The sequence below is a fragment of the Kogia breviceps genome, chromosome 18 (genome assembly GCF_026419965.1).
Source record: "Kogia breviceps isolate mKogBre1 chromosome 18, mKogBre1 haplotype 1, whole genome shotgun sequence".
Classification (NCBI taxonomy): Eukaryota; Metazoa; Chordata; class Mammalia; order Artiodactyla; family Physeteridae; genus Kogia; species Kogia breviceps.
In genome coordinates, this window is record NC_081327.1 from 14,321,804 (window position 1) to 14,344,811 (window position 23,008).

The 23,008-nt window shown below is 38.9% G+C and overlaps 2 protein-coding genes across 5 annotated transcripts in view; one reads left to right on the forward strand and one right to left on the reverse strand.

Moving 5' to 3' along the window:
* The window catches only part of ZNF565 (zinc finger protein 565), a 34,089-nt gene extending 16,073 nt beyond the window's left edge, over window positions 1-18,016 (forward strand). For 2 of the 3 annotated variants that reach the window (XM_067019135.1, XM_059045045.2), the window contains 4 exons: window positions 4,599-4,672; window positions 8,295-8,421; window positions 9,078-9,173; window positions 14,731-18,016. In XM_067019135.1, the coding sequence (XP_066875236.1) occupies window positions 4,664-4,672; window positions 8,295-8,421; window positions 9,078-9,173; window positions 14,731-15,998 (1,500 nt within the window). In that variant the 5' untranslated portion in view covers window positions 4,599-4,663 and the 3' untranslated portion in view covers window positions 15,999-18,016. The remainder of the gene's footprint in view (window positions 1-4,598; window positions 4,673-8,294; window positions 8,422-9,077; window positions 9,174-14,730) is intronic. The other variant, XM_067019136.1, reaches the window with a different exon arrangement.
* ZNF146 (zinc finger protein 146) overlaps window positions 1-23,008 on the reverse strand; it is a 69,531-nt gene that overhangs the window by 40,013 nt on the left and 6,510 nt on the right. The gene's annotated exons all lie outside the window — the stretch shown is intronic.

Below are 23,008 nucleotides of genomic sequence, written 5' to 3' on the forward strand. Positions count from 1 at the left end.
CATCACTATAAACCATGCTGTAATCTCTCCCACATTCAAAACAAACAACCATTCCTGGATTCCATATCCATTTCTAGCTCTATTTCTCTGTTCTTTTCAACAAAACTCCTTGAAAGGGATGGCTTTTCTGTCTCCACTTCCTTTCCTTCCATTTTCTCTTATAAATTTATTTATTTATTTATTTATGGCTGTGCTGGGTCTTCGTTGCTGCGTGCAGGCTTTCCCTAGTTGCAGCGAGTGGGGGCTACTCTTTGTTGCAGTGCTCGGGCTTCTCACTGCAGTGGCTTCTCTTTGTTGCGGGGCACAGGCTCTAGGCGGGCGGGCTTCAGTTGTTGTGGTACGTTGGCTCAGTAGTTGTGGCTCACGGGCTCTAGAGTGTAGGCTCAGTAGTTGTGGCATACGGGCTTAGTTGCTCCACGGCATGTGGGATCTTCCCAGACCAGGGCTCTAAACCCATGTCCTCTGCATTGGCAGGCGGATTCTTAACCACTACGCCACCAGGGAAGTCCCACCTTCCATTTTCTCTTGAACTCACTCCAGCTAAGCTTTTGTGTCCTCCACTCTAGAGAATCCACCTTTGTTGAGACTTCTAATGATCTCTCTAATGCCAGATCCAATGGACAGTTCTCATTCCTCATACCACTTGACCTATTGGTAGCATTTGACAGTTGTTCTCACCTTCCTTCTTGGTATACTTTCTTCACTGGGCTTTCAGTGAAGCCCAATTCTCTTTTTTTCCTTCTATTCCACTGATGTCTCCTTTTCAGACTCCTTTCTTTCTTCCTTTTCCTCTCCCTGTTCTCTAACTGTTGGAGCCCCTTAGGCTCAGGTTTTGGACCATTTTTCTTCCTTACCTTTAATCACTCTGTAGGCAATCTTACCTAGTATCAGAGCTTTAAATATCAACTGAACATCAGTAACTTCCAATTTTATATTCCTACATTTGGACTTTCTCTGAACTCCCAAATTGAATGTCTAACGGACCTCTGGCATTTCCACTTAGACATATAATAATCATCTCAAGTATTAAGGTAAAACAGAATTCATAATTGGTCCATCCAAACCTGCTCCTCTTACAGTCCGTTGTGTTAAAAAATGGCAACTTCATACCTCTACTTGCTCAAGCCAAAAACCCTAGCATCATCTTGGCCTCTTTTCTTTTTCTTTTATACCTAAAATCAGTAAATCCTGTCAGCTCTTCCTACAGAGAATATCTAGAATCTGATCAGTTCTTGTCACCTCCCCCATGACCATACCACCCTAAGGCAAGCCCCTCAACCCCTTGCCAGGATTACTGCAGTAACCTTCTCACTAGTCTCTCTGCTTCCCCCCCTTGTCCTCTTAGTCCATTTTCCATGAGCGATCCTTTTAAATGTAAATCAGATTATGCCATTCCTTGGTTTGAAGTGTTTCAGTGGCTTCCTGTCATACTCAAGAGTAAAAACCAATGTTCTTACAATGGCCCACAAGCCCTGTGTGATCTAGCTTCCATCTACCTCTCTGGCCCTCATTTTCTCACTCACCCCATTCCAGCCACTCTAGTCTCCTACATCTTTGTTGTTAAAGCCTGCTGTTGCCTAGAGCCCTTTGCATTTGTTGGTCCCTCTGCTAGGACTGTGCTTCCCCTAGATATCTGTGTCTATGTGTCACATTCCCAATGAAAAGCCTTCTTAGACCACCCTTCATTTCCCCATCTCCTTAATCTTTTTATTTTCCTCTATAGAACTTTGACCCCTTTACGTATAAATAGGAATATCAATGTCAGTATATCAATATTTGTTATTGTCTCCTTCCATTAGAACGTGAGATCCGCTGGGACAGACTGGATTTGCTATCTTCCTTACACATAGAACCATGCCAACTGAGGTGGGAACTCAGTAAATATGAAAGAATTCCTGACTCCTTTTTCTCTCTCTGCATCCATATCCAATCAGATGCCAGAACCAGTTGATTTTACTTCTCTGACACCTTGAATTCATCCCCTTCCTCCTCATTTCCACTATCACTATCTTGGGTCAGGCCCTTTGTTTGCTTGGGAAAGTACAGGCACCTTTCAGCTGATCTCCCTGACTCCAGTTTTACTCCTCTCCACTAAAATAATCTGGCTAGGGCTTCCCTGGTGGCGCAGTGGTTGGGAATCTGCCTGTCAATGCAGGGGACACGGGTTCGAGCCCTGGTCTGGGAAGAGCCCACATGCTGCGGAGCAACTAAGCCCGTGCGCCACGACTACTGAGCCTGTGCGTCTGGAGCCTGTGCTCCGCAACAAGAGAGGCTGCGACAGTGAGAGGCTCGCGCACCGCGATGAAGAGTGGCCCCCGTTCGCCACAACTGGAGAAAGCCCTCGCACAGAAACGAAGACCCAACACAGCCAAAAATAAATAAATAAATAAATTTATTTAAAAATAATAAAAATAAAATAATCTGGCTATATTGGCCCTTTCACTTACTATTTTAAATTCTTCAGTAGCCTTCCATTCATTAATGGGTGAAAACCAAACTTGTATGTATTCAGTCAGTATTCATTGGTCACCTTTATACTTCAGTCACTGTGGCCCATACTATTTACCGTGATGATGAGACCTGGTCCTCATAGTTAATATCATAAGCATTATCTTCCTCTAGATTCTATAATTAATTAAATTTAAATTCAGATTAACTAAAATTAAATTTAAAATTCAGTTCCTCGGTCATCCTAGCCACATTTCAAGTGCTTAGTAGCCACATGTGGCTAATGGCTACATTATTGACAGTACAAGATGTGAAGATTTCCATCATCACAAAGGTTCTATAAGACAGCACTGCTCTAATCCTTGCCCCAAACTGTAAAAGTCATTCCCAGTTATTCTCTGCAATCCAAACACACCGTCTACTTTTGGTCCACTGTTTTTGCCACTGCTCTTCACTTTGCTCAGAATGCTCTTCTATCCCTTTTCTGTCTATTAAAGTCCTCTGATTTTAGGCCCCAAATCATATTCTGTAACTTTCAGGAAATTTTCCTTGACACCAGCCCCCAATGATTTAACTAGTCTTCCTTCTGACCCCACCCCTCCCCACCATGGGAACTCAGCAAGGCAGTCTGGCTGCTTATTTCAGCGCTGTTGGAATTATTTCCTGCTGTTGCCAATGGAAATCAAAGAAAATGGATGTGACGTCTCTGCAGGTGGACGGCAGTAAGGGGCTTATTTAACTTGCTTCTCAGTGCAGCTTGATAGGAGAATACAACATCTTAAAGTTGCATATGTGTAGCACTAATGTTCCTTTTTAAAGAGTTGGGGGAAAATGACCTAGAAAACCAAATTGCAGTTTGGTAGCCAAAATTAACTCTTGGTTTGTTTGTCCTTTGTGTGTGAAAAGTCCTACTATTCCATGCATCTGACTTCCTCACGTATCTGTTGATCAGTTTTGGTTCTTCTTAGTAGTGTTGAGATCTATCCAGTTGATACCAACGGCCTTAGCGGCGGCAGACTCTAAAATAACTCCTTACACCTTTCTGGCCTGCATTTCTCTAGACTTCATTCTCCAGGGAGGAGTTTTCTTTTCTTACTTTTCGACTCTCTTGCACACCATATGCACTAAGGATTCTGGAAACTTCTGGCATGACTGCAAAATGGCCAAGAGAATAAAGTCCTTGATGATAAATCACAGTATTAAAAAAAAAAAAAAGTGGGTGCTCCTTGCACCTGTAATTAGAACCAGCCTTACTACCCTCCTTAGAAACCCGAGTTCTCATTATCTTGAAGTAGGCCGTTCTCCACCAGCCTCAGCAGCTGTCAGCCAGAGAGGAAGTGATGTTCTTCAGGAAAGCAGTAGAGAGGGCTTATGTGGAAAATAAGGAGTGCTGGGCCAAGAAGCTTCTAGAAATTGAGTTCCCACTCAGGTCAATACTCTGGATGTGTAGGTATGCTTGTAAGATGCCTGTATTACTGTGGGTTTTTTTGCTTCTGTCTGATAAGTCCAGCTGGGGATGGAGGCTTTGACGAAGCCTCTCATATGGATGGCGTGGCCCTTTTTGACCTTAGAAGGAGAGTGTAGAGCCGGGGAGGTACCCAAGAGGTTTTGCCTGTTGAACCCAGAGAAGCTGGAAAACTTTAAGGGTTGTCTTTTTCACAAGGTTTGGCCTGCACAGGTATGCTCTGCTCCTAGCCTGTAGGTACTGTCCTCATCTTTAAGGGGTAAAGTCTGAGTGAGTCTGAGTTGTGATCCTCCTTGCTGCAGCTGCAAAGGAAGGTCTGCTTGGTACAGCTAGCTGGGAGCTGTCTAGGCCTCATCTAGGGTGTAGATTAGCATCAACAAGATAGGGACTGTCCCAGCCAGAATCCCTCCTGCTAATGTGCTTGGATTCTATGTCAGTGCCGAAGCACATCTGCCTTGAATCCATCTTTCAGTTTCCTTATGGTTTAGGAAGGGGCTGGGTTTTGTTAACCCAGTAGTTCTTGGCATTAGTGTTGTGTGGTGGGACAAGGGGAGAGCAAAGGAAGCACAGCAGGGACCCTGGAAGTACAGTTGTTTTAAGCTCATCTATTTAGGCGTGCTGAGGCAAGCTCGGTTTATGAGATTTGCCCCTTCTCCCCCTACCCTGTTTTTGTTTTCTTTTTCAGGACTCTGCACTTGTTCAAGAGAAGAATCTAAAGAAATCCAAGCAGGACAGGTAGTTCTAAAAGCCATGACCCAGGTAAGTTGAAGTTTCCTCTATCCTTGAAATAATATCAACATTTGTGTTCTTTATCCTGAGACTTCCCTGTCTGGCTGAGCCCCCATTCAGTAACCTGCTCCCAGTTCCTCCATTGCAGAGAATGAGCAATGTTGCCTCACCTCCCTTTGTGGCCCTCTCTTCTACAACAGTGTTCACATACGTGCACAGTGTTCTTACCAGAGCACCAATGGAGCAGAAATATATTCTCTTGAGAGAAATTTGAGAGCTGCCCTTATCAGAACCATGGTTGAATAGAGCCAAAGATAAGCTAACTTTGATCTTTTCCATTAACCCAAGTACTTTCCTTTTTTTCTTCTATTTTAAAATATCATCCCCTCTTTAAAAATCATAAAACATTTCACAGTATTGAAACATACAAAAACGTGTCTATAACATATATATGGTATAAAGAATAATAAAATGAGTTGATATATTTGTTTAATGTACCATCTAAGCAACCCTTATCCCTTCCCACATCCCTTCACATATCGTATTACCACCTCACCAATGTTAATGACTATTTATAATTTTGCATTCTTTAGTACTTTGATTCTTATAATTTACCATATATGAATGCCTGCTGAACAGTATACTGTTGAATTTTTCATTTTTAAATTTGATGTACAGTTGTCATATTCTCTATATTTTTTACCATATTTTTTCACTCAACACAATGTGATTTCAAGTTATTCATGTTAAATTGTGTAGCACTAGGTCAGCAGTTCTTAAAGTGTGGTCCAGGAAGACTTTGAGACCCTTTTAGGAGGTCTAGGGGTCAAAATTACTTTTATAATAATAATACTAACACATTATTTGCCTTTTTCACTCACAACTGTAATGAGTGTACAGTGGAGTTTCCCAGAAGTTATATGAAATGTGTTATCCCAACAGATTGGGGAGTTCCCCGGTGACCTAGTGGTTAGGATTCCTGGCTTTCACTGCTGTGGCCTGGGTTCAGTCCCTGGGTGGAGAACTGAGATTCCGCAAGCCACATGGTGCAGCCAAAAAGTAAAATAAAATAAAATAAAATTAGATTTGCAAAAATGTAAAAGAGTGCTACTAATTTTTTTTTATTTTGACAAAGTTATTTTTCATAAAATATGTGTTATTTGTATTAGCATGTAACAGGTTTATTATTAGTTATTTGAATAAATTAATAATTTTTTAAATTTATCTTTTAATTTCTAATGTGGTATATATTAATAGACTTAACCAGCATTAATGAAAGTCTTCAATAACGTTAACAGCTTTATTTATTGTACATATATATAATTCACATACAATGAAATACACCCACGTAAGTATACATAGTTCAGTGCTTTTCTAGTATATTTGCAGAGTTGTGCAACCATCAGCACAAACCATTTTAAAACATTTACATCACTGCCAAAAAAAATCCTGTTTGCATTAGCCGTCACTCCCAAATTCCCTTCCTCATCCCCTGGAAACTACTAATTTACTTTCTGTCTCTATGGAATTGCCTTTTCTGGACTTTTAATATAAATGGAATCATTGAATATTTGATCTTTTGTGTGTGACTTTTTTCACTTAACATAATGTTTTCAAGCTTCCGTGATGTAGCATGTATCAGTATTTTGTTCATTTTTATACCGAACAATATTCCATGGATATGTATAGACCACATTTGGTTCAGCAATTCAGCAGTCTGTGGACATTTGAGTTGCTTCTACTTTTTGACTATCATGAATAATGCTGCTATAAGCATTTTCATTTCTCTATACTTAGGAGTGGAATTTCTGGGTAACATGTTTAACATTTTGAGGAACTGTCAAAACTGTTTTCCTGGGGCTTCCCTGGTGGCGCAGTGGTTGAGAGTCCGCCTGCCGATGCAGGGATCATGGGTTCGTGCCCTGGTCCGGGAAGATCCCACATGCCGCGGAGCGGCTGGGCCCGTGAGCCATGGCCGCTGAGCCTGTGAGTCCGGAGCCTGTGCTCCACAACAGGAGAGGCCACAGCAGTGAGAGGCCCGTGTACCGCAAAAAAAAAAACCACACACACACAAAACTGTTTTCCAAAGTGGCTACCCCATTTTACATTCCTACCAGCAATGTAAGAGAGTTCCAGTTTCTCCACATCTTCACCAATATGCGTTTTTTGGGAGTTTTGTTTTTTGTTTTGTTTTGTTTTCATAATAGCTGTTCCAGGGGATGTGAAATGGCATCTTATTGTGGTTTTGATTTGCACTTCCCTAATGATTAGTGATGTTGAACATCTTTTCATGTGCTATTGGCCATTTGTATATTTTCTTTGGAGAAATCTCTTCAAATTCTTTGGCTGGTTTATAATTAGGTTGTCTTTTTTATTATTGAGTTGTGAGAGTTTTTATATATTCTGGATTCAAGTCCCTTATCAGATAAACAATTTGCAAATATTTTCTCCCAGTTTTGTGGGTTGGAATTTCGCTTTCTTGATGAAATTATTTGCAGAACAAAAGCTTTAAATTTTGATGAAGTTTATTTTATCATGTTCTTTTTGTTTCTTTTTTGTGTCCAGTGCCATATCTAAGAAACCCCTGCCTGACCAAGGCTGTGAAGATATACTCCTATGTTTTCTTCTAAGAGTTTTATGGTTTTAGCTTTTACATTTAGATCTACAATCTATTTTGAGTTAATTTTTATATATAGTGTGATGTGGGGTCCAACTTCATTCTTTGCATATGGATATCCACTTATTCCAGCGCTATTTGTTAAAAAGACTAATCTTTTCCCATGAAATTATCTTGGTTTAATTTAATATGTGGTAGTCCTTAGGGAGCTGGTAGAAGATGCCTTTCTTCAGAGAGGTTTTGCAGCTAGGAGTATTCTCAAATTCTGCACACTTTAATTTTTCTCCTGGGGTTTCCCCCAGCTGCATGAATTTCAACCTCACTAAAAATGAGACAACCAGTCATTATGTGCCTCCTAAGGGGATGCTATAGGAAGTACACAGTACGACCTCTGACATATTTATGTCCCCTAAAAAATATGGAAGTAGAGAAATATGTTAAACTATACCATGAAGATATGATCAGCCAAATCCAGAATATGGGAAATGCTACTGATTCAAATGTTTGTTTAATGAATAAACAGCAGTAAAAAATTTTAAAGGGTCTGTGGGGGCTATAAGAGATTTGAGAGACTTCAGGAAATCTATAAACTAACTGCAAGGGGTGGATTTTGTTTGAATCCTGATTTGAACAAACCTACTGTCAAAAATCACTTTTGAGAAAATTGGGGCAATCTGAAACTTGATCTGGTTATTAAGAAATTATTGTTAATTTTATTAAGTGTGATAGTGATATTCTGGTTATTATACCTTTTTTAAAAAGTCTAATCTGTTAGATACTAAAGTATTTGTGGGTGAAATACCATAATGTTTGGTATGTGGGATTTGCCTCAAAATATACCAGGGGTAAAAAATGGAAAGGAAGACCTAAAACAAGATTTGCATGGTCTTGTTAAGTTACTGAAGCAGAGTGATGGATTCATGGGGGCTCATTATACTATTCTCTGTACTTTTGTGTATTTTGAAAATTTTTGTAATCAATTTAAAAAATAAAAGTCAATTCATTTACTAGTAGTGCATGGGTTTATTGTTTCAGGGATTGGTGACATTTAGGGATGTGGCCATAGAGTTCTCTCAGGAAGAATGGAAGTGCCTGGAACCTGCCCAGAAGGACTTGTACAAGGATGTAACTTTGGAGAACTTCAGTAACTTGGTCTCACTAGGTAAGGACATTGTATAATACAGGACCAGCCGGGAAACAAGGCTCCCAGGGACTACAACAGTGGGAGGCTGTTACCACCTCCGGCTGGAGGGGGTAAAGAGAGGAAACACTGCCACCAGAAGATAGTGAGAGCTAGAGCCATGGAGAAGGGCCAGATGGTAGCCACTGTAGCTACCTCCAGAACTTCTGGGTCAAAGGAGGGAGTGAGAGGGATAAGAAATATCTTGAACTGTCTTCCTGCCCACCGATGCTTTCCATTTACCAAACCCAATGGGAAATGATAGGACCAGGGTAATACAGTCCTTACAGGTAAGCTGTCTGGGGCACAGCTGGGCACAGAGCAGGGCCAAGAGTAGCGAGGAATGGATTGTGGAGAGGGAGAGGGCAAATGGAGAATAAAATTTCTGGTTTCTTCATGGTGAATTTCTGGGAAGACTTACAAGTTTCTGGCTAAGTTTCTGTTCTCTGTCTTCAAGGGAATTGTTCTGTGCTTTGTTGAAGTGGAAATGGGTAGTGCCATTGGCACCTCCACCTTCCCATCCTTTGGACAACTTCACACCTTCCTTTATGTAATTGCCTCTCTTCCTTAGCAACCAAGAGACTGGGTTTGAATTTGGAAACAGCACGATCATGCCCTATTTCTTTTCCTATAAACAGGACTTTCCCTTTCTAAGCCCGATGTCATCTCCTTACTGGAGCAAGGGAAAGAACCCTGGATGGTTGTAAATGATATGACAGGACCACGGTGCCCAGGTGAGTGAGGACTGACCCAATGGGTGGAGGTCACTGGGAGTAAAAGCCCAGCAGGTGAGTCAACTCATAACAGTAACTTGAGTTATTGTCAGGAAACTCCTTCAAAGCCCTACCGAAAACTGAGGAATAAAAGCCTGAGACGTGAAGCCATGAAGAACAAAGACCTTGCCAGCATCAGCTTCCAAGGGAACCTTGCCTTTATCCCCATTAATTCCTCTCTGTTCTTTCTTCTCTTATGTTTTCTTCTCATTTCAAAAAGGAATGTGCCCCTCTCCAGTGGCAGCTATTTTACCTGTAGTTTGGATCCTTTTTTCTGCAAGTGTCTTCATTTCTTAAAAAGTATTTATTTTCTTAAAACAGCTTTTCACTTCACCTAATTCAGCAATTCATTTATTCTCTTAACTTTTGAGAGGTAAGGATGTGTTGTGGCTGAGGGAATACTCTGGAATCAGATTTTTTTTTTTTAAATTTATTTGGCTGCATCGGGTCTTAGTTGCAGCATGTGGGATCTTTCGTCATGGCGTGCAGGCTTCTCCCTAATTGTGGTGTGTGGGCTGCAGAGTGTGAGGGCTCAGTAGTTGCAGCACATGGACTTAGTTGCCCCGCGGCATGTGGGATCTTAGTTCCCTAGCCAGGGATTGAACCTGTGTCCCCTGCATTGGGAGGTGGATGCTTAACCACTGGACCACCAGGAAAGTCCCTGGAATCAGGTTTTCTGAGTTCAAATCCTGGCTCTGCCACTTACTAGATCTGTGAGTTTAAGTAAGTTACTTAAATTCTCTGTGCTTCAGTTTTCTCTTCTGAAAATGGGATTAAAAATAGTGCCTTCCTCATGTAGTTATTGTGGCTTTTTTATGAGTTAGTATGTGAAAATGCCCAGAACAATGCCAGGCAATACCACTAAAAAAATGTTAGTAAGTATTTGTAACTGGCACTTGCTGGACAGAAATGGAGCCTTTGAATACTTAGTTATGTTACTACCTCATGACTTCTCTGTATTGTTGTCATTTATTTTCATCTGGGATCATTTTTTCTCTATCTGAAGAACACCCTTAATATTTCCTTTTGTGTAGGTCTGCTGCTGACAAATTCTCTCAGCTTTTGACCACATGAAAATGTCTTTATTCTACCTTTTTTCTTGTAGGATATTTTCACTGAGTATGGAATTCTGTGTTGGCAAGAATCTTCTCTCAGCCCAAAGAAGAACTCATTCCACTGCCTTTTCTCTTCCAATGTTGTCAATAAGTCAAGTTGTTCCAATTTTGGAAAATGTTCCACATATATTTAAAACTAGTGTTCTTTGGATGGGGCATTCACCTCTTTAACTATATAACCCTTTTGATTATGTGATTTAGAGTCTATATGTCCTTTTAACTTTCTCTGTACTTCCACTATCAAATTCTGAGAGCTCTTAATTGTATTATATATTTTGCTACTACATATTTTTATAAAGAAGAAATATAGATCCTTGTTGCAAATTGTATTTTTATCAGTACAGTCCATCCTTCATTTTGCCACTTTGTGGCATTTAACCTTGAATTCTATTTTTTCTGATAGTAGTATAAAATGCCCTGGTTTTGTTAGTTTAAAAACTTGTGGTATCTGCTTATCCTTTTTAAAAAATTATTGCCATTTTAAGTGTGTCCATTATAATCAGAATTAGAGTTTCCCTTTTTAATCAATCTGAGAGTCCTTGACTTTAATAGAATTTAATCCATTCTCATTTATTGTGATCATTCAAGTGTCTGTTCTTACTCCTCCCATTTTATCTTATATTTTCTGTTCCTCATTCTCTTTATTTCTAGCTATTCCTGTTTTGCTCACATTTTATTACCCTTTCTACCTTTAAGCAATTTTGAAGTTGTATATCCTATTGCTTTTTAATAGAAGTCTTTAACTTGACTTTAAGAAATGTGCTTAAACCTGTGTTTCTCTTCCCACCCCAAGACTGAAATAGAATTTTTTTCTTTTTAGTAAAATTTTTTTTTAATTATTTAGAATGAAATCATTATTTAGAAATAATAATTTAAAACTTATTTAGAATGAAATCATTCTAGTTTAGACTTATAGAAAATTTGCAAAATTATTATAAAGAATTCCCATATACCCTTAACTCAGCTTCCAAATGTTAACATTTTATGTAACCATAATACAGTTATCAAAACCAGGAAATTAACATTGGTGTAATACTATTAACTAATCTACAGATCTTATTAGAATTTTATCAGTTTTTCCCCTAATGCCCTCCTTCTATACCAGGATCCAGTCTGGGATCCCACATTGCATTAAGTTGTTTTGTCTCCTTAGTATCTTCCAATTTGTGACAATTGCTCTGTCTTTCATGACTTGGATCCTTTTGATGTACAGCACTCTTTTGGAGAATGTCTCTCACTTGTGTTTGCTTGATATTTTCTCACAGTTAGATTGAGATTATGCATCTTTGACAGGAATACCACAGAAGTGATGTTGTGTCCTTCTCTATGCATCATATCAGGGTTTGCCTCATGTTAATATGGCTTTTTACTGGTAGTGTTAACCTTGATCACCTTGGTTAAGGTGTCTCTCATGTTTCTGTCCTGTAAAGTTACTACTTTGCAACTGTAAATGGTAATTATCTTGGAGGGAGATACTTTGCAACTATATGCTGTTTCTTCTCATTTTGCCCACTGGTTTTAGCATCCATTGGTGGATCTTGTCTGTAACAATACAATAGTGTTGCCTTGTGTTGATTTTCTATGTCCCTTATTACTTCTGCATTTATTAATTGGAATTCTTCTGTAAGGAAGGGTTCTCCCTACCCCCTTTCCCATTCATCTGTTTATTCAAAGATTTGTTTCTATCAATATGGGCTATTTATTTATTTATGTATTCTATGAGCTATAGTCCAAAAATATCATTGTTTATTCTGCTGTTCAAATTGCTTATTGGGAAAGCTTTGGCCATTTGGGAACACCTTCAGGTTGTACATATATTCACAATGTTGTGCAGCCATTATCACTATCCATTTCCAGAACTTATTCATCATCCCAAACAGAAACTCTGTACCTATTAAACAATAACTCTCTACTTTCCCCTCCACCCTGCCCCTTGTTACCTCTTTTCTACTTTGTCTCTATGAATTTGACAATTCTAGGTATCTCATGTAAATGTAGTCATGCAATATGTAGTTTTAGGTTCATTCATTTATCAGAATTTAATTCCTTTTTAAGACTGAATCACATTCCATTGTATGTATATGCCACATTTTGTTTATTCATTCCTCTGTTGATGGACACTTGGGTTCTTTCTATCTTATGGCTATTGTGAATAATGCTGCTCTGAGCCTTGGTGTACAAGTATCTGTTTGACCCCTGTTTTCACTTCTTTGGGGTATATACCTAGGAATGAAATTGCTGGATCAGCTGGTAACTGTTATGTTACTTTTCGAGGGTATTTCTTAATTTTTAAGAGTCTTTTATAAATTGTGAAGATCATCCCATTATCTATGATATAAGTTTCAAATATTTTCTCTGTCACTTGTCTTTTGACTTTGCTTTTCGTGTTTTTTGTTCGTGTGCAAGTTTTTTGTTTTGTTTTTCACCTTTACATAATGGAATTTATCAGTCTTTTGATGCTTTCAGATTTTGAGTCATTATTTAGAAGGTTTCCCTATACCTAGATTATAAAGTAATCTACCACATTTCCTTCCAGTTTTTGTATGGTTTCTATTTTCTTTTAACATTAAAACTGTATTCAGAGTTTATCTGATATATGGTGGTATAACATATGGATCTAATTTTATCTTTTTCCAAATGACTATCTAATCCCAACATTATTTATTATAAAAACTATTCTCCTTTGAGATACCACCTTTGTAATAAGTTCAATTTCCATATAAACTTTAGTCTATTTCTGGCCTTTCTATTGAGTTCCATTGGTCTGTCTCTAGAATCCAATATTTATTCATCAAGCAATCCGTTATTGCTACTATGTGCTAGGATTTGGTGACAATGGCTAGTGAAAAAGGCTTTATTTCTGCCTTTGGGGAGGTAAAAAAACCAAATCAACAGATGAGTAAGTAAATGAAACTCTTAAGTACAGCTGATGAAAGTGTTATGATAATAGGACACACATTGTGGGAGATAGAATCAAAGTATATGCTTAGGGTTATCAGGCTGAGAGCTTTTTGAAACTATGAGTTTTAATCTGAAACCTAAAGAGAAAAGCAGCCATACAAAGGGCCCAGGACAGGATTCCCAATAGATAGAAGAACCTGATGAGAGATCTAAGATGGAAAAGACCTACATTTATTCTAGATACTCAAAGGAGGATTGTGGTTTGTTACATAGGGAGGAAAGGGGAGAGTATTCAATATGAAGATGCATTGTCCTTGGTGGAGATAGAGCAACGGAGCGACAACAAAGACAAGCAGGGACCTGCTTTGCCAAGAACCTGTGAACCATGGCATCGAATTTAGAGTTTATTCTAAGTGCAGTGGGGAGGCTGTGAAAAAGTTTAAGAAGAGATTTTCATTTTGACTGACATCATATGGTAGAAAGTGCTAAAAATATAGATGCCTTATTTGTATGAAATGCCCTGAATAGGCAAATTCACAGGGACAGAATTAGTGTTTCTCTGCCATTAGTGATTGCCAGGGGCTGGCAGGAATGAGGAATGGGGAGTGGCTGCTTAATGGGCACAGGGTTTCTTTTTTAATTTTTCAAAATTGAAGTATAGTTGATTTACAATGTTGTGTTAGTTTCTGCTATATAGCAAAGTGATTTACATATTATACATATATATATATATATATATATATATATATATACACACAAACACACATTCTTTTTCATATTCTTTTCCATTATGGTTTAATTTCAGATATTGAATATGGTTTGATGTGCTATACAATAGGAACTTGTTGTTTATCCATTCTATATATAATAGTTTACATCTTCTAGTCCCAAACTCCCAATCCAGCCCTCCCCCCTCGCCCCTCGGCAACCAGAAGTCTGTCCTCTATGTTTGTGAGTCTGTAGCACAGAGTTTCCATTTGGAGTGATGAGAGTGTTCTGGAATTAGAAGATAGTGGCAATGATTGCAGGACACTGGGAATGTACTGCAAACCATGGAATTGTACACTTTAAAATGGTTAAATGGGGAATTTTATGTTATGTGAATCTTCAATTAAAATATATATATAGTACTTTTTAAATATATGTAGATATGTATGTATACACATGTCTTGGCCCTACTCCTGTCAATTTTGATTCAGTGTGGGGTGCTGTTTGGACATTTGTTTTGTTACAAGGCTTCCTGGATGATTCTGATCTCTGTCAAACGTGAGAACCACTGGCTTAATTTGTTTTCTTGCCCCTTTCTGGCACCATATGAGCTCTTATCATATTTGTGGTTTCATGTGCCTTTTAGAAATTGCACAGCAATATTTGAGACTTATAGAAGCAATTCACCTATTATGGTTATTATTTTCATTTTGTCTCTCTAGTCTCCTGTAGAATTTTTAAATTTCTCTTAGAAGAAGAGAACAAGTTGTATTTACTTTTTTTTTATTTTTCAGACTTGGAGTCCAGGTGTCATAAATTTCTACAAAAAGATATCTTTGAAGTAGAGTCATTCGATTGGGAGCTGATGGAAAGCCTTACATGCTGTGCTTTTGAGGGCTCCAGTTTTAGAGATGACTGGGCATACAAAGGCCAGTTTGAAAAACAAGTAAATCATGAGTGCTCTTTCAAGCAAGTGAAAATCACCTATGGAAACATGCCCACTTTTGAGCATCATACATCCCTCACCCTACATCCCAGCAATGAGACTGGTGAGAAACTGATTGAATGTAATGAATGTGGGAAAGCATTTAGCCGTGGCTCACACCTTATTCAACATCAGAAAACTCATACGGGTGAAAAGCCCTTTGAATGTAAGGAATGTGGGAAAGCCTTCAGTCGTACCTCACACCTTGTTCAACATCAGAGAATTCATACAGGTGAGAAACCTTATGACTGTAAGGAGTGTGGGAAGGCCTTTGGTCGTACTTCAGAACTTATTCTACATCAGAGACTTCATACTGGTGTCAAACCCTATGAATGTAAAGAATGTGGAAAGACCTTTAGACAGCACTCACAACTTATTCTGCATCATAGAACTCATACAGGTGAGAAACCCTACGTATGCAAAGACTGTGGCAAGGCTTTTATTCGCGGCTCACAACTTACTGTTCATCGGAGAATTCATACAGGTGCTAGACCCTATCAGTGTAAAGAATGTGGGAAAGCCTTTAGACAGCATTCACAGCTTACTGTACATCAGAGGATTCATACTGGGGAGAAACCCTATGAATGTAAGGAGTGTGGCAAGGGCTTTATTCATAGCTCAGAAGTTACTCGACATCAAAGAATTCATTCTGGGGAGAAACCCTATGAATGTAAAGAATGCGGGAAGGCCTTTAGACAGCACGCACAGCTTACACGACATCAGAGAGTTCATACAGGTGACAGACCCTATGAGTGTAAAGATTGTGGGAAGGCCTTTAGTCGTAGTTCGTACCTTATTCAGCATCAAAGAATTCATACAGGTGACAAACCCTACGAATGTAAGGAATGTGGGAAAGCCTTTATTCGTGTTTCACAACTGACTCATCATCAGCGGATTCACACTTGTGAGAAACCCTATCAATGCAGGGAATGTGGAATGGCCTTTATTCGTAGTTCACAGCTTACTGAACATCAGAGAATTCATCCTGGCATCAAACCTTATGAATGTAGAGAATGTGGGCAGGCCTTTATTCTTGGCTCACAGCTCATTGAACACTACAGAATTCATACTGGCTAGAAAGCCTTGATGTTAGGGATGTAGGAAAGCCTTTATATGGAATTCTTGCCTGACTCAATATTAGATAATGCATAATGTAATGTAATTATTGTCAGAGAACCTTCATTTGTCACCTCCATTATGGAACATCAGGTAACTCATACCAGAAGAAAATTGAATAAACATGGGAATTCTTTTTGCCTCACACTCACTGTTTACTAAGCATCAGAGATCTTACACTGAAAAAAAATTAATATGAATATAGGAGAGCCTCCTGTTACCACTCAAAATATGTTAAACTTCTGAGAATTCCTAATAGAAAATGACCCTATTAAAACATTTTGTGACTGTGCCTTTCGCCATATACCTTACTTAACATTATCTCACTTACAGCAATTACTGACTGTATAACATTGGGCAAATTAATCAATGTCTGTGTTCCTCAGTTTACTTATTTTTAAGCAGTGATAATTATATGTACCTAATAGAGTTTCTGTGAAGATTGTCAGATGTTTTATATAAAGCCTATGCTCAATAAATACTATTGTCATTAATTAATAACAGCATTACTGTTAAGGAGTTCATGTGAGAGGAGGGCCTTATGAATGTATCAAATATCCAAAGCCTTCAAAACCACTTGTTAGGATAATTCATTCTGAAAAACAGTAGTAATGTATAGTTATCATGAGAAGATCTTCATTTAAAACGTTGTAAATTTTGAAGAGTAGAAATTAACAGAAGAGCAGCCAAAAGAAATCTGCCCATTTAGGAATCCAAAACCACCTCCAAGAATAACTTCAAGAGAATCAAACTAAAATTACAAACTAGAAATGAATGGCAGTGAATTCTGCATATCAAAACCAGTTCAGTGTAACTAAAGCTGTACTCCTGTCAGAACCCAAGGATTAAAGGTAGGGGCTTTGGAACTTCCCTGGTGGCACGGTGGTTAGGAGTCCACCTGCCAATACAGGGGATACAGGTTCGAGCCCTGGTCCGGGAAGATCCCACGTGCCGTGGAGCAACTAAGCCCATGCGCCACAACTACTGAGCCTGCGCTCTAGAGCCCACGTGCCACGACTACTGAGGCCACGTGCTGCAACAACTGAAGCCCACGCACCTAGAGCCTATGCTCTGCAACAAGAGAAGGCACCGCAATGAGAAGCCCACACACTGCAACGAAGAGTAGCCCCCAATCACCACAACTAGCAAACGCCCCACATGCAGCAGTGAAGACCCAACTCATCCAAAGATGAATAAATAAATTAATTAAAAAAAATTTTTTTTAAAGGTAGGGGCTTTGTTCTCTAAGTAGATCTCCAGCACCTACTCATTGCCAGTCACATACTAAACGCATTAAATGAATGGTCAACCCTAAAAGTTAGGGGAAATTACCACATAAACCCAAGTCAACAGTAAGAACGATTATTAAAAATAAAAGAAAAAAATGGGACTTCTCTAGTGGTCCACTGGTTAAGACTTCAAGCTTCCACTGCAGGGAGCGTGGGTTAAATTCCTCCTACATGCCACATGGCACAGCCAAAAAATATAAAATCAGAAATGACAGTAGACTTAATCTGAAGGTTACTTAACAATATAATAGACAATTGACAACTCTGATATAGAAAAAAAACCACATTTAGCAGTATGAATGAGGAAGGGGTGGATTTTTAAAAAGTAGCAACTATGCATGACTTTATTCTAATATATTCAGAAATCTAGAGAGAATGGATTTCTACAAAAATAATCAAAATTGGTTCAAGAAGATGTGGGATTTCCGAACAATCAATGATTGTGGAAGGACATAAAAAGTCATCAAAGCTCTGTCCCTTTAGAGAAAACAACTTGTTTTGTTTTGTTTTAATTATTTTTGGCTGCATTGGGTCTTCATTGCTGTGCATGGGCTTTCTGTAGTTGTGGCGAGCAGGGGCTACTCTTCATTGCGGTGCACAGGCTTCTCATTGTGGTGACTTCTCATTGTGGAGCATGGGCTTTAGGCGTGCAGGCTTCAGTAGTTGTGGCACACGGGCTCAGTAGTTGTGGCACACAGGCTTAGTTGCTCTGTGGCATGTGGGATCTTCCCGGACCAGGGCTCGAACCCGTGTCCCCTGCATTGGCAGGCAGATTCTTAACCACTGCGCCACGAGAGAAGTCCCAAGAAAACAGTTTAACATACAAAAACCTTAAGGAACAGATTATCCCTGAGAGAAGCTTTACAATTCATCTTCAAGGCTAAAACATTTATGATAAACTCAACAAGAATAACTCCTGTAAAACAAATTGTAGATAATAATTATCATTTGTGAAGATAAATATAAATAAAATTCCAGCCAATTTAATCCAGTCTATGAAAGTTAATTTTAGATAGAATGTCTGGAACTGCACCTATTCTGGATTAAATATGTTTTTAGAATTTTGATGTTGTAACTCCAGGATGTGACAGTGATGGGGAAAAGAGCCTTGATCCAGCTCCAGGGACATCCAGATCAGGGCTTGTGAATGACTGAGGAATCTTAAAAAACACATCCCCTCAGCCCTTGGGGTAGCCAGTCAGTGTCTGGGGCAGAGGACCCATTGCACCCTGATGCCATCCATCTTCTCAGTCATCCTGATTGTTCAGTAAAAGCACCTGCATCTTCTGCATGTGCCACTGCCTACAAAGGGTTACAAAGCAATGTGCTTTATGTCATTTTTCTTTAAGTGGCTTAATTATTAGGATGTACAGTTGGAGGGGCTCAAATCTATGACATTAAAAATGATCACTTTGAATAGCTAAAACACAGGCACAGGATAAAAATTTTAAAGTTAAATTTTGTATTCACATAAGTGAACCTCCACACATTACCCTGTTGCCCTTTATGTAGCAATCACTGCTATCAAGTTCTTGCATATACTTCCTGATTTCTCCACTTGCTTAAGTGTAGACATACACATAACACTCTTTATAAGAATGTTTTACATAAATGGTAGCAAATTTCTATACATTGCTAGTTTTGCTTATCCATACACCTTGGAAGACTGGACCATGCCAATACATATGTAGTGGCCTTATTCTTTTTTAACAGCTGCACAGTATTCTCTTGTATGTTTCATAATTTATTTAACCTTTAATTTAGTTTATTTTTTGCTCTTTCCAACAATCCTATAATAAATATCCTTGCACATACATTATTTTGTATATGTAATGTATATCTTTAAGATGAATTTCTAAAAGTGGAAATGTTAGATCAAAATAATATACTTTTTTTTTTTTTTACTAGCAAACATCAAAAAAAAATGTATATACTTCTTTCTTTTAAACTTTCTGTCCTCACACTCTTAGAATGTACCCCCAGTGCCCCATGACCAGCTTCAATAATTATCAGCTCATGGCCAGGCTTGTTTTATCCATATTTCCACCCACTCCCCCACCTCCATGTTATTTTTGAAGTAAATCCCAAATATATCATTTCATCTATAAAAATTTTAATATGTACCTCTGAAATATATCACAAATTTAGAAAAGATTTTCACGCCTTAAAAAAATTGACAGGAGCGAGGCGCGGGCGGTGGGAGCGGGGCACAAAAAAAAAAAAAAAAAAAAAAAAATTGACAGAACTGCCTTAATACTTAACATTGCATATCTGATATCCAGTGTTCCAATTCCTAATTGTTTCATGAATGTCAATTTTCTGAAAGTTACCAGGATCCAAATAATGTTCACAAATTGCAGTTGATTGTTGTGTTTCTTAAGTCTCAATCTATCCATTCTCCTTCATCCTCCTCCCTGGGACCCCTCCACCCCCACCCCCCAGCAACTTAACTTTTTGAAGAAACTTGTTTGTTTGCCTTGGAGAGTTTCTCACAGATTGGTTTTTGCTGGCTCATCCCAATGGGTAGTTAAGGATAGCTCCTCTATCCTTGGTATTTCCTATAAGTTGGTAGTTGATGTCTAGAGGCAAGATCAGATTGAGGTTCCATTTTTGTTGTTGTTAAGACTACTTATAGGTGGTTAATACTGAGAGACATAATATTTAGGTATCTTTCTTTTTATGATGTTAGCAGCCATTGATGTTCAATTAGTAAATCTATTAATTTATTAGTGATGACAGAATAATATATTATTTTTTCTTCCTTTATTAGCTAGAATATTTTTAAAAAGAGAAACTTCCCTTCAACTACTGTTTGGTTATCCATGTTACAATAAGGAAAGGCAGGGTAGATGCTTCTTTCTTTCTCCTTATTGGTTTTCAAAATAATGAGTTGGTTCCCTGACATTCTGCCATGGTAATCACTGAGTTTAGAGGGGTGTGTATGTGAAGCATATTCAGTATGTTTGAATCTATTTAAGTTGTACTCTCATTGATGCTCAAATTGTTCCATGTGTGGTTTGTGGGATCCTCTTCCATTTGATTCCTATGTCCTTTCGATATGACCCTTCTAGTCTTTGATCACTTGCCTGCTATCTGCCACAATACAATGTTCCAGGCTCGTCTTGTTCATTTCCTAGCTCCCACCTTGAAGTAGCCATTTTCCAAGGAATCCTTTTTCCTTTGGGTATTTTGGTACTTTCCAAAATGGTATTTGGAAACTGCAGTCACTAGGTGTGCTTCATTCTCCTGGTTGGACATTTTTTTTTAGGTAAATATACATTTTAGCCCATTTTATACACATTGCTCAAGTGCCTTCAGGAAGATGGTGCATCTATGCGTCTGCCCACTTTAGAAGAGATCCCAAAGCACCATATTCATCTAACCCTAAGAAAATATTTATTGAAAGTTCACCATTTGATGGGTGAAAAATGGAAAAGTCGCTTTTGTTTTCACTTGCATTCCTTTGATTATGACCGATAGAGATGACCACTTGTTCACATATTTGCTGACCATTGGTACTGCTTTCAGTATGGTGCCTAAAATATAGTAGGTGGTCATAAATATTTGTTAAGTGAATGTTCATATCCTATATTCACTTAATATTGAGGTAGTCATATTTTTCTTCCTTAAAAGAGATGTTTTTGAGAGGAATAAATGTGTGTAAAATTCCTAGTACAATGCCTGAAATTCACCAAGTGTTAGTTCCCTGCCTTGCTGTTTGCCTACATTGTCATTCATGCCTCAGATTTGGCTTATTTTCTACTTTAAGATAAAGAAATTGAGAGTCAGAGAGATTAAGTAGTTTGCCCAAGGCCTCTTAAGTGGAGAATCCTAATTTCAAGGACAAGGGCAAGATAGGGTAGAGTTTCATATGTACAAATTTCAGAACGTATGACTGAAAAGGAAAAAAAATCAGTGTTTTTTCAGATAACCTATAAACTGTAGTCAGTTCATGGCCGTAACACAGAAAGTGGCAATGCTAGGATCAAAAGAATGAAAGAGGGCTTCCCTGGTGGCTCAGTGGTTGAGAGTCCGCCTGCTGATGCGGGGGACGCAAGTTCGTGCCCCGGTCCGGGAAGATCCCACATGCCGCGGAGCGGCTGGGCCCATGAGCCATGGCCGCTGAGCCTGCACGTCCGAAGCCTGTGCTCCGCAATGGGAGAGGCCACAACAGTGAGAGGTCCGCGTACCAGAAAAAAAAATTTTTAAAAAGAATGAAAGAGCTTAGTAAGAATGGGATTTTGTGTTTTTTTTGTTTGTTTTTGTTTTGTCCTTATAAAAAAGTAAAAATGCTCAAATAGAATACAGAGAATATGGAAAATGAGAGCAAAAAATATTTTTGTGGTACCTTAAATATAAATGTTATCTTTTTTGCATATTTCTAGCTTCTAAGTTTTTAAAAATTCACGCTTTGTCTTTATTATGGAAAACTTCAAACATACACAAAAGTAGAAAGTATAGTACAGTGAACCCTCAATATTCTCATCACCCTGCTATAAAAACTGTCAGCCCATGGCCAGTGGTGTTTGTCTACACTCACATCTACTTCCTCTTTCACTGGATTCTTTTGAAAGTTGAACTCAGATGTTATATGATGACATCTGAAAGTATTTCAGTAATTATCTCTTAAAGAGACTTTAAAAAAATATCAGTTAGGGGGGACTTCCCTGGCGGTCCAGTGGTTAAGACTTTGCCTTCCAATGCAGGGCACCTGGGTTTGATCCCTGGTCGGGGAACTAAGATCCCACATGCTGCAGGGCAACTAAGCCCACACGCTCGAGAGCCCACGTGCCACAACTGCTGAGCCAGTGCGCTCCGGAGCCCATGCACCACAGCTAGAGAGCCTGTGTGCTGCAACTAGAGAGAAGCCCGCCCGCTGCAATGAAACAATCCCACATGCTGCAACTAAGACCTGATGCAGCCAAGTAAATAAATAAAGTAAAATATCAGTAAGGGAATTCCCTAGTGGTCCAGTGGTTAAGACTCCGTGCTTTCATTGCCAAGGGTGCAGGTTCAACCCCTGGTTGAGGAACTAAGATCCCACATGCCGTGCGGTGTGGCGAAAAAAAAAATTAAAGAAATATATACAGGGACTTTCCTGGTGGTGCAGTGGTTAAGAATCCGCCTGCCAATGCAGGGGACACGGGTTCGAGCCCTGGTCCTGGAAGATCCCACATGCCACGGACCAACTAAGCCCATGCACCACAACTACTGAGCCTGTGCTCTAGAGCCCGTGAGCCACAACTACTGAACCCGCATGCCACAACTACTGAAGCCCGTGCGCCTAGAGCCCGTGCTCCGCAACAAGAGAAGCCACCGCTCGCTGCAACTAGAGAAAGCCCGTGTGCAGCAACGAAGACCCAATGCAGCAAAAATAAAATAAATTTATTTAAAAATATATATATACACATATCAGTAAGAATTTATAATCCTGGGCTACTAGTAGGGAAGACAATAAAATTTTCTACCAAATCCCCCTGGTTTAAGCTGATTCTCATTGTGATCGCAGAGAAAGTTGTTTCATATGTATTAGGAGAATTAGAAACTTAGGAAAAGGTTTTCCTAGAAACAACATTCTTTTCCAAAGTTCTCTCTTTTCTTTTCAAAAAGAAAAAAATTTAGGTGCAATTGTGAAATGTGAAGGGTTTTTTTAAAAATTGTTTGTTTGTATTAAACAAAATT